Genomic DNA, 16,592 nt, shown 5'->3' with positions numbered 1-16,592 from the left:
CAGCCTGGGCCATTTGTGTAAGGGTGCTTCTATGAGCAAAGAGGGGGAGGCAGAATAAAACTTGTTTAAGGAAGTAAAGAAAAAGGTACATGCTTAGATACACAGAAGGTTAAAAATGATTGTGTAGTAAAGGTAGGAAAATATCCCCAAATGCCAAAATTACTGCTCGAAAATGTAGTTTATCCCTTATTATTTTGAAGGAGCCCCGTTTTTCTGAGCTGTTATGGAGTTTCAAATATAAACTGTGGCATTGCTGATGTCTTCTCCATGAGCCCAAATGACTCTTGAATTGAAAAAGTTTCCTTATTTTTTCCTAGAGAATAGTAAACAAGTTATATATTTCAACAATTTTCTTTTGTGTCAAAGAAAAATAGTCTCCTTTCTAAAAGAGAGTTTTGAGAAATACACTCACCTGTCCAAACTCAAAGAATGAACTCAGAGACACATGGAGTACCAACGAAAGTGAGACTTTAATGGTAGTCAAAGTAGTTACAAGTGTTATATTCTCTAATGTGCAAGTCCCTCCCCCAGTTCCTCATTGGCTGAGTACTGTGGGGTGGACATTATTCCCATACATTGACTAAACTTCTTATTGGGTGATTTTAAAATATACCTCTCTTGGGATTGGTCAAATTTTAGAAGTGGACTTTGGTGGTATCTGCCTCCCTTTGTGGCAGGAAGGCCTCCCTGCCATCTGTGCTTTCTGGCACATACATAGTTTTTATCCATTTCCTCATTTTACCCCTTCCTATTTGAATTTCCTTATCAGTTGGCCCTCCCCCAACATCTTCAAGCTGATACACAAGCAAGCAGCCAGGATTAAATTCCTTGCTTTGAAAATGCACCATCACTGACTTTATTGCCATCAGAATGAAGCCAGCAATTCTAGAGGCTACAGCCTTCAAACTGTTTTATTTCTTTGCATATTTTAAAGCATTTTAGATGCTCAAACTCAACAAAATTTATCAAGTCAATTTGTATAATACCTATCACACACATACATGGACTTTGTGGGGTGTTAGGGATGCAGATGGATACAGAAGTCTCTGCCCTTGTGGGGCTTCCAATCCACTGGAGGAAGATGGAAAACAAAATAATAACCTAATAATGTGGATGACAAGGTGACATTTCAGCAAAGACCTAGGGAAGGTGAGAGACTGAGTTGTCATACAAACAAGAGCAAATGCCATCAGAGCATGCCCACCAGTGCTGCTGGAGCAGGTGGGAATGTGTTGAGGGCTAAGGAAAGACCACTGTATGGAAAATGTGGACAAAAGCCTGATGGGAGTGTGTTCCAGAGAAAAGAAGAGAGAAATTAGAAATAGCAAGTACAGATAATGCAAGTAAAAGTGTTAATGGCAATGATGCAGTCTGTGATCAGAACATTTCCAAATGTAGAAGAATCCATGGTAGGACATGTGAGTATAATGGGTTTATTAAAAGTTAGGGAGTGGGCATGATGGAACTAGGTGGAAGCTGGAAGCAGAGAGAGAGAGAGCATCTTTTTTTTCCAGGTGATTTTAAAGCTTATGCTAATGGAAGGGAAGAACCTGGTGATTCCTAACCAATAATCAATGAGTGGCGAGAGGCATGAGGGTAGTCTTAGTTTTCCCAGAAATAGGGTGGGAATAACCCATACACATTTGCAATTGAAGACTCAGAGAAAGAGAGGAATGTTCAATCTCCGAAATACAACATGAAGTCATATATTTTCTATGAATCCTGAGCTTTCCCTAGTTCTGGCCTGCCTCAAAAATGGCTATGTCATAGTGGAGAAAAGACAAATGGTGCTATAGCCAAAGAATAGATTAGTGTTATCTGGGGATTACTTTTCCCTTTCCTTTGTTTTTCTTCTTTCTTTCTTTCTTTTTCTTCTCTCTCTCTCTCTCTCTCTTTTTTACCATGGAGAAAGCAACAGCATGGGTGAGGAAGGGGTACTAATGTACTAATCACTAATGTGATTAATACATGAAGAAAAAAATTGATGCAGGCAAAAAAAAAAGTGAGTCTGATGGGTAATCATTTTGGGTAGATAAGACTGGGTCTGGTGCACAAATGGAATCTTATGGGCCTTCCCACTGTTCAGAATGTGGACTTCAGCCTGATAGAGTGGTGCTTCCCTTCTCACTGCAATATTCTCAAAGTACACCAAGTGGCAAGAGCTATGCAAGCATATCTAGACTAATCCATCAGGTGACTCTCATCATGACAGAAAAAGGGAGATGGTAGAAAAGTGAAGCTACCACAGCACAGTGACGGCTTCATTGGCTCTTCATTGTGCCTAGGACATTGTCCAGATTCCTTAACCTGATATCCTCCATGGTATATCCCCTTCCACTTTAGCCTCTTTATTCAAATGCAGCAAAGTTCCAGTCACCATTGTTCTCTGAGCATTCTACATACTTTCATGACTTTTGGTGCTTAAACAAGGGCCTATAAAGACATCTGTCTACTCTGGATCATGCCTGGAATCCTAGCTACTTGGGAGGCTGAGATCAGGATCAGGAGGATCATAGATCAAGCCAACCCAGGGAAAGTTTGCAAGATCCCATCTCATCAGAAAAAAAGCTGCGTGTAATAGTGTCCAGCTATCATCCCAGTGGCAGCAGGAGGCATAAAATAAGTTCATGGTCCAGACCAGCTTCGGCAAAAAGTGAGACCCTCCCCTCTCTCCAAAATAACCAGAGCAAAGGGGCTAGAGGCATGGCTCAAGCAGTAAGGTGTCTGTCTAGCAAGAGGGAAGCCCTGAAGTAGAGCCAAACAAGAAAGAGAGGAGGGGAGGGAAGGGGAAGAGGAGAGGAGGGAGGGAGGGAAGGAGAGAGAGAGAGAGAGAGAGAGAGAGAATGAAAATGAATGAATGATTGTCAAGTTTCCGATCCAAGGTATAGATGGTGCCATTTGAAGGAAAGGCCTACGTATGTAAAGGTTTGGAGGATGCAGTGAAGATGAGAATGAAGAGTTATTTTTTAAATGGTGAGACTTAAAATAATTCAAGTAATGATGTCAAGTAATTTATTGGATATGTAAGTGTGGAGCTCAGAAGAGAGGATCTGCTGATCCTTCTGCCATTACAATATAGATGGCATTTAAAGAAATGGAAGAGAATACAAAGGGAAAGGTTCAGCATCAAACTCTGAGACACCAATGATATCAACTTTGTATCAATAACACAAATAAATCAGACAATGAACATGGTATAAAATGAATTTGAGGATGCTGGAGAAAAAGGAGATAGAATAGTTGAGAATCCATTGTATTGGGTCAGCCAACAAGTAATGCAGGTCAAGTCTAGAGTAAAAACTGATCCTTTTTCTTTTCTCCTATACAGCTCTCTCCTGGCATCTCATGTCATCTCATTTCAACTGCCTTCAGGTTTGCGTTTAAGTGCTAGATTTCCACATGCTTGATGAGCATCTTCCTCTGATTGTTCCAGCAATGCATCAAACTTAAAGACTCAAACCTAGCTCATTTCTTTCATCTGCCCATTTTGTTTTTCTTACATTCTTATTCCAGTTGATGGCACCATAAGCTTCTCAGCAACCTGGAAAGGAAGAAGTGAATCAGTCACTGAATCTTGTTCCCTTTTTATTTCTTTAGTGAGTAAATTGCCAAATACTATTTACTAGATATCTTACTATTAATCAGGCTAAGTTTCCAGTTGTAAAATATAGTCACTTGTGAAAGTATCCACTATTATTACAGGTGATAATAAAATTCTTTTAACCCAAAAAATCGTATACTTTATTTAAAAAGTATATTTTCTTCAAATGTGTCTCCTAAAACTATCTTTGTACTAAGACATATGAGAAAATTTTAATATAGTCTTTAGAGAGATTTAGACTGGAAAAGTCATTCAACGTTAGCAAGAGGAACTACTTTGGTTCTATTTTTATCAGCATGTGTAGGAATGAATCACTGAAAGCAGAAGTGGCAATAGAGATGAATAGGAAAGACCTAGCAAGCTAATTCATCTTCTTGTTAGTGCAGGGAAGTATCTATGCCAAATGCCCGTGAAATATTGTGCAATAAAAGTCTTAGATCACAACATTTCAATCATTTTTGCAAGGTGACTAATTACCTTTGGAGTTGTTCTCAGTTTTGTTCTCAGAACTCCTTTCCACATCCCTGTTACATTAGAGGTATTTCACTTTGTACATAGAAATGGCCAAGAACCACAAAGGAATGAATGCTGATTGTTTTTCTATAGTGATGATGAGTCTACAACACTTTTCTCTTTATGGTCCTTTTTGTGACCAGTGGCACACATTTGTGAGATCATTACCCAGAACAAGCCATGCTCCAGCATGTTACTTCAGAGAGTTAAAAACTAACAGAAACCTCTGTATATTGAACATGTCCCCATTGGCACAAGTGCATTATTCTAGTGGGGTTTCCTGGAATAGTTAGTACAGGATGGCTTCTCCTCATTATGCCCTCTAGCTTTGCAATGGGAAGGAGAGAGGGGATATTTGGCAGGGGCACTATTTTAACTTCTTTGTCATTCAATAACTCTATTACCTAATTTATCACATAAAAATTTGTATATTCACCTAAAAGCTATATATATATTTTTTTGTATTCATTGACTCTGTATTCTCAGTTCTGTCCTTTTTAAAAATATTCTTATATCAGCAGGTATGATTCTTCCAGGCTCCATGGGTTTTGCAAACCTCTTAGTTAGTACTCTTCTATATCTGCCATTAACATTCTGTGTACCTCCTCTCCCACGTCATTAAAAAGAGAAGAGTAACACTGGGTTTAACATTTTCTTTGTGTCTTCCCACACACTCCATATACCTTTTTCTCAGTGCTTGAGATCAAATGTAGGGCTTCATGCATGCTGGGTAAGGGCTGTACCACTGAACTACAACCCCAAACTCCTAATGTAATTCTTAATCCAATTGAATCTATTCTTATTCAAGCCAATTGAATAAGAATTGGAGCAAGAAAAGTTCATGTGAACCAATATATATATATTACAGTTTTGAACTGCTTTCTGAAACTTCAATCATATAACTATAGTAATTTTAACTTTTTTAAAAATTTCTTTGATAATTTAAAGCATTCATAACTGTTTATGACAAACAACAACATAGGAATTCTAGAATGATTTGAGGCCTTACTTTTCATAAGCTATACCCATTTTCTTTACAGAATCCTATTTTGGTCTTTTAAGTCACCGTGACTTTGCAATACTCTCTTTTTCTCCATAGTAAAACTACAGTCAGCTCTGGATTCAAAGAATAAGAGGTCACATCTGATTTGGTTTTTGTTACATGTTGTAGAATTCTGTTACATGTGTAGAACCCAACAGCTGGTTCATAAGTGTTTTTCTCAGGAAAATACATAATAAAAATCACAAAATAGTAATTTTAAGGTATATCAGAAAATGTCAATGATTGTGCTTGGATTTAGTGACGCACACTAAAATAAATAAGAGTCCTTTGACCTACAGTGTAGGACAACTCAGCATTGTTCCCTCCCCTGTACTATGGTCAAGCATATCCCTGAGGAGACTTCATTCTCAGTCCCATCTGGTCTTCTAGGGAGCCCTAAAGCCACAGGGATTATAACAGCTGGAATAAATAAAGCATCTATTCAATATATTTCCATGCCAAACATTATCCAGCATTCTTTTGGCCTTGGTTTGATAAAAAACAGCATGGTGAACTTACTACCTCTCGTTTACAGTGAGCCCTAAGTAACTATGAGAGACTTAGCAGTTCAAGCCTACATATAAGTAAGTCACTATACCTTTGACTTAAAATTATTAGGAGAATAATACAGAGAACCAAAAAATGTAATAAAGGAAGTCTATCGTTACTATTGAAGAGGTAATAGAATTAATGCTAGTCTTTTTTATTTTCCTCAGGGAAGAAAATAGAGGACCATTCAGAATATATGTATAGTATATATTCCAATGTATGAGTTGGAGGATCTATTTTAAAAAAATAAATGTTACATATGTGGCAATCTGAGGAGGAATGTTATTAAGGAATTTCACAGAATTTTTATGTAAAGTCTTATCATACAGTATTATGATCTCAGGGATATTTTGTGATGTTTACTTAGTCTTCTGAGAGTTCACTTATTCAAGTCATATTTTAAGGAAGAATTTACAAGATTCAATCAAAAATATAATTCTGTAATACACCCAGCTGATCCCATTAAATCCAACCCCAAAAGGAGAGGTATAATGACAAGAACAATTCCCATTCTTTGAGTTGTTACACCTCACTTGAAATGCAATCCTTCTGGATTAAAGCAGCAGTTCTTCTTTGTTTCTCTCTCCAGGCTGAGGTTCAACTATGCTACCTGGAAGCACAAAGAGATGCCGTTGAGCAGATGTCCCTCAAGCTATACAGCGAGCAGTACACCAGTAGCAGCAAGAGAAAAGAAGAGTTTGCTGATATGTCAAAAGTTCATTCAGTGGGAAGCAATGGGTAGGGGACTGTTCTTTTTGTTGTTTTATTCTCACTAATCTACCTTTTCAGTGACCTTCACTGGTAGGTGTTAGGCAGGCATTTCCTTGCTAGCTAAGAGAAAGGGAAAGGCTCAATAAACCAGGTCTTCATATTCTTTTCCATTTGTGCCAGGATTGAAGACTGGATTTTTTTTTTTTTTCAGCCTCTGTCACCTAACTCAGAATTTCCTAGCTTTGGTATTATTTTATTAAAACAAAACAAAACAAAAACAACAGCTTGTGATTTTTCAAGTGTTTTTGAGAATACATAGTATTGGATTTTTCCTTATAGATCTTTTTCATAGTATTTTCCCCCTTTTTAAACTTCATAGTTTATATTAAATATATTTGTATAACTTTTAAACTTCATTGGAAACTTGATAAACATAATTTTTCTCAATAACAGAAATTTAATAACTGTTTGGAGACCATGAGCTAGTCATTTAGCTTCACAGTCAATTAGAATTATAAACTAACGTTGGATTTGTCTATGGTATATGACACCTTCAGTGCTCCATCAACAATTGCATTCCATCTGAGACATGCTGAATTTACATAGTACTAACTGTCCTCGCTATTCAGTAGTTAAGTCATGTATTCAGATAATTCTGAATATCCTTAAAGTTATATAAACATTGTACAGAGAGTGTATTTATATTTTCTCTTATCTGGCTCCATTCTAATATTTTATAGGTGGGTACTAAAGAGTAAAATGGTAGTGATGAAATTTAATTTTTTTCATAGTTTTTAATAACTTGATAATAATCATATTTATAAAAATGGAATTAGTAATCTACTTCACTGGTATACTTGAGTCAGTCAGAAAGCATTAGAAACTATTCTACAAAGTTATGTCACATGTTTATAGAATGATATGAACCTGTGGGATATAACTGTAGCCAGGATATTCTCTGATAAGATAAGAAGAAAGAAAACTTTTCATGCCATTGGGTGCTTATAGTCCTGACCAGACCTCCAATTTTCATACAAAGTTGTGAGTTAAATTAAGTACATAGATAATAAATTGTGTGTTATTAAGAATACTGGGAAAAGATCGTGGCCATAATTTTGCTTAGGAAATGAGACTAGAGTTTTAAGAATTTTGAATTTACCTATCTCTATAATTTATTGCTCAACCAGTTTATTTTTTATTTGTAAGACATGTTAGGTATGCAGCTGAGCCCACTTACTTGATTTCAGTAGACATTTTTTTGTATTCACCATAGAAAAGCCACGGCAGCAAGAAAGAAAAGGTTAAAACTTGGAGCACAAACAATAAGCTGTTTTGAGGCCTTAATGTGCTTTAATTTCTTTAAATGCCTAAATAGTCTCTGGTATACTTGCAAGCACAAACTTTAGGTCACATTTTCATGTTTTTAAAAAGCCCCAGGGATTGAGCAGCACCACGTGTTTCTGACCCCAGATTCCAAGGACCCAACCTGAGTACTTGCTCTGGGCTCCCTGATTCATAAGTCTGCCCTGGGAATTGCTTAGCTAACAGCAAGCATTGTTCTGTGAAGTGGGAGTAGGTGAATTTGCCTGATATCCTTTGTTCAGGCTCCTCGGGGTGCTGAAGGCTGTGCATTGTGCAGCAATTTAAAAGTGCACGGAAGAAAAGCCAGCTATTTAATACTAAGGACAAAACCATATACTCCTTTCTATTTTCCGTTTGCATACAGAAAACCCTTGTTTGAGAAATGCGTGTGGGTGAGGTTATCTGGGGTGTCTTGCCCCTAAGTCTCTGCCCCCACAGTCAAACCCTTGGTTCTGAGCTTCAAGGACATAGCCTTGTAAAATTATCTGCTCCAATGGTACATTGACTTCATTAGTAGCTTCTTTTGTTTCATAAAGTGAGTATTGTTTCCAATAAGTAAATGTGAGAATAGTGTGGGCTTTGTGTGTGGGGGTCTCCACTTCCTATACAGAGTATTCTAAGGAGAAAATTAAGTTGGTAATACAATTTAAATATTTTTATTTCCTCCCCAACCCTACATGCATGTTCAACTAATGTCATTGAAAAATATGTAAACCTACTCAAGGAAAACTCAGCTGATATATGGAATGCTGATCTTAAATTTCTGCCAATTTTATATAACAAAAACATTCATTTAGAATTGAATTTACAACCTCTCTGTCTTGATGAGACTATGTCTATTAAGGTGATATATCACAGTTTATACCAACTATGAATTGCATGGTTAGCAGTCCTTGTTTGGCTGGAAGATTTTCTGCATGCATGTGAGGGTGTCTGAGCTCTGGTGACAGAATTGCCCACCTGTGGCGGACACTTGGCATGGGCTCCAGTACCACTACATGGGACCACTGCTTGGCTTCTGGTGTTATAGGCTCTGTGACCAGAGGAGTCGCTGTTCTCTGTGTCCCACATAGAAGCATCCAGGCAGGATGTGTGGGTATGGTAAGGGACGTGATGGAGTTTATTTAAAGTTACAGAAAAAGTTACAAATAGCCATGATGGACCAGGTATGAGATGGAAGTAGAGAGAGAAAAAAGGGCCCCTTTTCCTATTCCCAGCTACTTTTTAAAGTTACATTCACCTATGGGAAGGGGAAAACCCGATGACTGCCAGCTCCCTATGAGTGGGGAGGGGCATGGGGGTCCCTGGGCGGAGGTGGGCGTGGTTTGAGTTGCCTCTGGGCCAGAGTGTAAATAATCTTCACATTCTTGCAAATAAGAAGGCTCAGAAAAAGAGAAGAATGTTCAACCTGAACTACAATATTAAGTCATATATGACGTTTTAAGAGTCCCGAACTTTTCCCATCTTAACCTGCCTCACTGGAGGGACCTGTGGTGTGTGAGTCTCTGGTGACGCTTTACAGTAACAGATGCCAGTGCTTTTTTTACTGAATTGAAAACACTTATCAGTTGTTTTGTTTTTAATCCGATAAATATTTATTGACAGCCTATTACATGCATGACGTAATGCTCTGATCATGGTTTGTCAAGAATACTTACATTCTGTATATAAATGGTAACCATCTTTTAAAGACACAGAAAGGTTTTGGGTTCCTTAGTCATCAACTAGGACAGTATGGTGACTGTAGCTGGCAGAAGCTGAAAGAGCTAGGTGTTTACCTTGTGGTACACTATCATCTGACTCTCCCTCCAAACAGGTAGAGGTAACATTGTCTTTAAGGAAAAAATTTTTAAACACTGGAAATAATCAGAATGTTTTGATTTCAGTTATAATCCTTCCTGTTATATTATATTGAACTATACAGTTTTCCAAAATAAAGACTACATCATTGAGAACTCCATAGTACCTTGATTGACAGAAATTAGGGACTCTCGTTTACTATTATTTGCTATCTTGAAGCTATAGGTAAAAGTTCTTGGTCCTAGAGACTAGAATGTATTAAATGTGATCAGATTTCTTCCAACTACAGAAATAATACTTATCTTTGGAAACAGTCATGCATTCACTCTAGCCTAATTTCTTAAAGGAGAAGAAAATGTACTAGATTAAAAAAATTAAGACTAAAATTCAAGTGGCTTTCTGCTGAATTTTCACTGTAAAATCTTGGTTAGGATATCTACCCTCTCCAACATGCACTGTCTCAGTCTATCAAAGGGGAATATTTATCCTAGTCTACTTCACATATTTTTTGTGGCAAGAAAATATAATAGTTTAAATGAAAATAACTAAAATACCCCAAATATAACAGATATGTGAAAAATTAATTAATGAAATACATATTGTGCAGCTAGTATATTTTGGGAAGTTGCATGGGATGCTATAATGAAAAACATACTTACATCTTAATCTCCACAGTCCTTAGTGGAGGGAAGGAGGGAGCAAGGGAGAGAAAGAGAGAGAGGGAGAGAAAGAGAGGAGAGAGAAGAGAGAAGAGAGAGAGAGACTTAGATACAACCGTATTATTAAAACAATGAGCAAAATTCAAGATATAGAGTATTATGGGAGTACTGAAGAAGGCTATTTAATCCAGCCTGCTTGAAGGGGTCAGGGAAATTCAGGGTAGAGGGGTGGGTAAAGGGAGGCTGAAGATTTTAGCACCATGATAATAACTACATAGAGGATGCATGTTGAGGATTTCTATAAATAATTTGATGTTGTTGAAGCAGAAGGCCATGGAGTTGTTCCAAATTTTGCTTCCTGGGATCAAAAAGAGTTCCCAAGTGAGGTTTTAGGTGTGGGGAAGTTCTCATTAACCATATGCCAGGCTTCCTCTGCCTATGGAGGAAATTAGACAGTGTCTGTAGGAAACTGAGATGTAATTGAGATTTATACCTTGTGTTCTAGAATGCAGGAGTAAGTCACCCCTTATCATGCAAGTTTTGGCATAAATTTTCTTTCTACATCCCAAGCAGAATAGCATGAATGTAATGAACTTTATTTTTTTTATTTTTTAAAATTTTATTTCATTGTTCTTGTGGGCCACCCTCCTATCCCCCCCCCAACCCCACCCCTGCCTCTGGGCAGAGCCCCACCCTTTTGTTCTGTGATTTTGTAGAAGAAAAAGCATAAAAGATAATAAGAAAAACATGGTGTTTTTGCTTGTTTGAGACAAGGATAGCCATACAGGGAGATTCTTTGTATTGTTTCCATGCATATGTATATTACAACCCAAACTGGTTCATCTCCACCAGTCCTCTTCACTACTTCCTAGTCCCTTTCTCAAAGTGGCCTTTGCCAGTTTATGATTTACTATATTCATTCCTATACACTGAGCACATTAACCACATTCAAGTTTTTTATTTTCTTCCCGTTCCCTATCCCTCCTGTGCATGGTCTCCCCTTAGCGTGTGACCCATGTCCAATAATATTACTGCATTTGTTTTGGGTCTATAGTCCACATATGAAGGAGAACATGCGATTTTTGGCCTTCTGAGCCTGACTAACTTTGCTTAAGATGATTTTCTTCAGTTCTATCCATTTACCTCTGAATGACAAAATTTCATTCTTTGAGGCTGAGTAAAATTCCATTGTGTATAAACACCACATTTTCTTTATCTATTCATCAGTAGTGGGGCACCTTGGCTGTTTCCATAACTTGGCTACTGTGAATAGCGCTGCAATAAACATGGGTGTGCAGGTGCCTTTCTAGTAACCTGAGTCATAATCCTTAGGGTATATCCCTTGGAGTGGGATTGCTGGATCATATGGCAGATCTATTTTTAGTTTGTTAAGAAGCCTCCATGTTGTTTTCCATAGTGGTTGTACTTGCTTATTCCTACAAGCATTGTATAAGGGTTCCTTTTCCCCACATCCTCCCCAGCATTTGTTGTTGTTTGTGTTCTTGATGGTAGCAATTCTAACAGGAGTGAGGTGGGATCTTAGTATGGTTTTGATTTGCATTTCCTTTATGGTCAGGGAAGGTGAGCAATTTTTAATGTGTCTTTTAGCCATTTGAACTTCTTTTGAAAAAGTTCTGTTTAGTTCAGTTGCCCATATTTTTATTGGGTCATTGATTTTTGAGGAGCTTAGTTTTTTGAGCTCTCTAAATATTCTGGTTATCAGTCCCTTGTCTGATGTATAGCTAGCAAAGACTTTCTCCCACTCTGTGGGTGGCCTCTTCAGTTTAGAGACCATTTCTTTTATTGTGCAGAAGCTTTTTAATTTCAGGTAGTCCCATTTGTCTATCCTTTCTCTTAGTTGCTGACCTGCTTGAGTTCCACTGAGGAAGTCCTTGCCTATACCTATTGCTGCCAGTGTATATTCTGCTCTTTCTTACTAACTTAAGGTTTCAAGTCCTGAAGGTCCTTAATCCACTATGAGTTGATAGTAGTCCAGAATGACCAGCATAGGCCTTGCTTCAGTTTTCTGCAGGCAGATGATCACTTTTCCCAGCAACATTTGTTGAAGAAGATGTCTCTTCTCCATCATATGCTTTTGGCAACTTTGTCGAAATCTAGGTGAGCATAGTTGTGTAGATTCATATCTGATTCCTCTATTCTGTTTCACTCATCTTCCTATCTGTTTTTGTGCCAGTACCATGCTGTTTTTATTGCTATGGCTCTTTGGTATAGTCTGAAGTCGGGTACTGTGATACCTCCAGCATAGCTCTTTTTGTTCAGTATTATTTTGGCTATTCACCGTCTTTTGTATTTCCAAATGAACTTCAGGATAGATTTTTCAATCTTTGTGATGAATGTCATTGGGATTTTGATGGAAATTGTGTTGAACATATAGATTGCTTTTGGTAGTACAGCCATTTTTACTATGTTGATTCCGCCGATCTGTGAGCATGGGAGATCTCTCCACCTTCTGTAGTCTTCTTTGATTTCTTTCTTCAGTGGTTTGTAGTTCTCCTCATAGAAGTCATTTACATCCTTTTTAAGTTTATTTCTAGGTATATGATTTTTTTAAGGCAGTTGTAAATGGAATTGTTTTCTTACATTCTTAATCTGTTCATTGTTGGTGTATGGAAAGGCTACTGATTTTTGTAAGTTGATTTTGTATCCTGCTATTTTGCTGAAGCTGTTTATAGTGTCTAGGAGTTTGGGAGTGGAGTTTTTAGGGTCTTTAAGGTATAAGATCATGTCATCTCTGAACAGGGATAGTTTGACTACTTCTTTACCTGTTTGTATTCCTTTTATTTCTTCTTCTTGCCTAATTGCTCTGGCTGGGAATTCCAGGACTATGTTGAACAGGACTGGGGATAGTGGGCACCATTGTCTCATTCCTGATTTTAAGGGAAATGGTTTCAGTTTTTCACCATTAAAATGATGTTGGCTATATGTTTGTCATAATAGCCTTTACAATGTTGAGGTACATTCCTTCTATTCCTAGTTTCCTCAGAAATTTTATCATGAAATTATATTGAATCTTATCAAAGGCTTTTTCTGCATCTATTGAGATAATCAAGGGTTTTTGTCTTTGCTTTTATTAAGGTGCTATATTACATTTAATGATATGTATATGTTGAACCACCCCTGCATCCTTGGGATGAAGCCAACTTGGTCATGGTGATTGATTTTTCTGATGTGTTGTTGGATTCTGTTTGTAATTATTTTATTGAGGTTTGCATCAGTGTTCATTAAGGAGATTGGTCTGTAGTTCTCCTTTTTGGATGTGTCCTTGTCTGGTTTTGGGATGAGTATAGGTAGTGTTCCTTCCTTTTCTGTTTTGTGGATAAGTTTAAGGAGGGTTGGTATCAGTTCTTCTTTAAAGGTCAGGTAGAATTCAGCAGAGAATCCATCAGGTTCTGGAATTTTCTTTTTCTGTGAGGCTCTTTATTGCTGCTTTAATTTCATTATGTGTTATAGATCTGTTCAGGTGGTAAATATCCTCTTGGTTCAGTTTTGGATGGTCATAAGCATCTAGAAATTTGTCCATTTCTTTAAGATTTTCAAATTTATTGGACTGTATGTTCTCAAAGTAGTCTCTGATGATTTCCTTGGTGTTTATTGTTATATACCCTTTTTCATTTCTGATTTTACTAATTTGGGTCTTTTCCCACCTCATTTTAGTAAGATTTGCCAGGGGCTTCTCAATCTTGTTTATTTTTTTTAAAGAATCAGCTTTTTATTTCATTGATTCTTTGGTTTTTTTTTTTTTTTTTGATCTCTATTTCATTAATTTTGGCCCTTATTTTTATTATTTACCTCCTTGTGCTTGTTTTGGGTTTTGCTTGTTCTTGTTTTTCTAGGAGTTTAAGATGTAGCATTAGGTCATTTATTTGAGATCTTTCTTTTTAATATAGGCACTCATGGCTATAAACTTGCCTCTTAGGGTTGCCTTTGCTGTGTCTCATTGCTTCTGATTGTGTTTTCATTTTCATTAAATGCCAGGAACTTTTAGATTTCCACTCTTATTTCTTCTATCACCCACTGATCATTGAGCAATGTGTTGTTCAGTTTCCAATTGTTTGTGTATTTTCTGCTGCTGTTTTTGTTGTTGCATCTTAGTTTTATTGCATTATGATTAGACAGATACAGGAGGGTTATTTCTATTTTCTTGTATTTGTTGAGGCTTGCTTTTTGCCCTAAGATATGGTCTGTTTTTGAGAAAGTTCCATGGGCTGTGGAGAAGAGTGTATATTGTGCTGTTGCAGGATGAAATATTCTGTTGACATTAGTTAGGTCCATTTGATCTGTGGTGTCATTTAATTCTAGGATTTCTTTATTGATTTTTTGATTGGATGACCTATCTATGGATGATAGAGGGGTATTAAAGTCTCTCACTACCACTATGTTGGAGTCTAAATGTGCTCTTAAATCCTTTAGTGTATGTTTGATGAAATTGGGTGCCTATAGGTTGATGATTGTTATTTCCTTTTGATGTGTTGCCCCTTTTATTAGTATGAAATGACCTTCTTTGTCTTGTTTGATCAATGTAAGTTTGAAGTCTACCTTGTTTGATATAAGTATTGCTACTCCTGCTTGTTTTGGGGGGCATTTAGCTTGGTAAATCTTCTTCCAGCCTTTCACCCTGAGCCAGTGTTTATTTCTATCAATAAGGTGGGTCTCTTGTAAACAACAGATTGTTGAATCTTCCTTTTTAATCCAGTTTGCCAAACAGTGTCTTTTGATGGAGGAGTTGAGTCCATTGACATTCAGTGTTAATATTGATAGTTAAGTGGTGATTCCTGCCATTTAGTTGTTTTTGTTGTTTAAGGATTCAAGTGTGTGTATCCATATCAACGCTACTCTCTGATTCCTTGTCTTTTCTTCTCCTGTGGTTTTATGCTTCTCATCCTCTCATGGTTTTGTTTGCTTTCATCTTCTGTGTGCAGAATTCCTTGTAGAATCTTCTGTAGTGGTGGCTTGGTGGTCACATATTGTTTTAGTTTCTGTTTATTATGGAAAACTTTTATTCCTCCATCCATTTGGATTGATAGTTTTGCTGGGTAGAGTATCCTGGGCTGAAATTACTTTCTTTCAGTGCTTGAAATACCTCACTCCATGCCCTTTTTGCTTTTAAGGTTTCTGTTGAGAAATCTGATATTATTTTGATGGGTGTAACTTATAAGTGATTTGTTTTTTCTCTCTTACAGCCTTCAATATTCTTTCTCTGTTCTCTATTCTAGTTGTTTTAATGCTAATAGGCCATGGGGAGGTTGCATTTTGGTCAAGTCTGTTTGGTGTCCTAGAGGCTTCCTGTACCTGAATGCATAAATCTTTCTTGAGACTTGGGAAATTTTCTGATATTATTTTATTGAATATATTATGAGTCCCTTTGGCTTGTACCTCTTCTCCTTCTTCAATGCCCATGATTCTCAGATTAGACATTGGATGGAGTTGCTGAGTTCTTGCATATTCCTTTCAAGAGAGTTGTTTGACTAAGAGTTCTTCTGTTTTTTTCTTTAACATCTATTTTATCTTTGAGCTCTGAGATTCTGTCTTCCACTTGTTTTAGTCTGCAGGAGTGGTCGTCCACTGTGTTTTTTGTTTGACTAAAGGAACTTTTTATTTCCAAGGCTTCTGTTTGGTTCTTTTTTCTGAGTTTTTCTATATCTTTGTTCAGCTACTCTTTTATATCTTGTGTTGTCTTCTTTATTTCATATATCTCTTTTTTTTATTATTATTCATATGTGCATACAAGTCTTGGGTCATTTCTCCCCACTGCCCCCACCCCCTCCCTTACCACCCACTCCACCCCCTCCCTCTCCCCACAACCCCCTCAATACCCAGCAGAAACTATTTTGCCCTTATTTCTAATTTTGTTGTAGAGAGAGTATAAGCCATAATAGGAAGGAACAAGGGTTTTTGCTAGTTGACTCACATTAATTTCCTGTGCGTGTGTGTTACCTTCTAGGTTAATTCTTTTTGATCTCACCTTTTCTCTAGTTCCTGGTCCCCTTTTCCTATCAGCCTCAGTTGCTTTTAAGGTATCTGCTTTAGTTTCTCTGCGTTAAGGGCAACAAATGCTAGCTAATGTTTTAGGTGTCTTACCTATCCTCACCTCTCCCTTGTGTGCTCTCGCTTTTATCTTGTGCTCAAAGTCCAATCCCATTGTTGTGTTTGCCCTTGATCTAATGTCCACATATGAGGGAGAACATACAATTTTTGGTCTTTTGGGCCAGGCTAACCTCACTCAGAATGATGTTCTCCAATTCCATCCATTTACCAGTGAATGATAACATTTCATTCTTCTTCATGGCTGCATAAAATTCCATTGTGTATAAATACCACATTTTCTAATCCATTC

General features: G+C 37.3%; 1 protein-coding gene across 5 annotated transcripts in view; it reads left to right on the top strand.

Moving 5' to 3' along the window:
* Akap6 (A-kinase anchoring protein 6) overlaps positions 1-16,592 on the top strand; it is a 515,042-nt gene that overhangs the window by 356,326 nt on the left and 142,124 nt on the right. For all 5 annotated transcript variants that reach the window (XM_074068188.1, XM_074068190.1, XM_074068191.1 and 2 more), the window contains one exon: positions 6,295-6,443. In XM_074068188.1, the coding sequence (XP_073924289.1) occupies positions 6,295-6,443 (149 nt within the window). The remainder of the gene's footprint in view (positions 1-6,294; positions 6,444-16,592) is intronic.

This window comes from Castor canadensis, chromosome 3 (assembly GCF_047511655.1).
Source record: "Castor canadensis chromosome 3, mCasCan1.hap1v2, whole genome shotgun sequence".
Taxonomy (NCBI): Eukaryota; Metazoa; Chordata; class Mammalia; order Rodentia; family Castoridae; genus Castor; species Castor canadensis.
The sequence above is the reverse complement of the archived record's forward strand: the minus strand, read 5'-3'. Positions and strand labels throughout refer to the sequence as shown.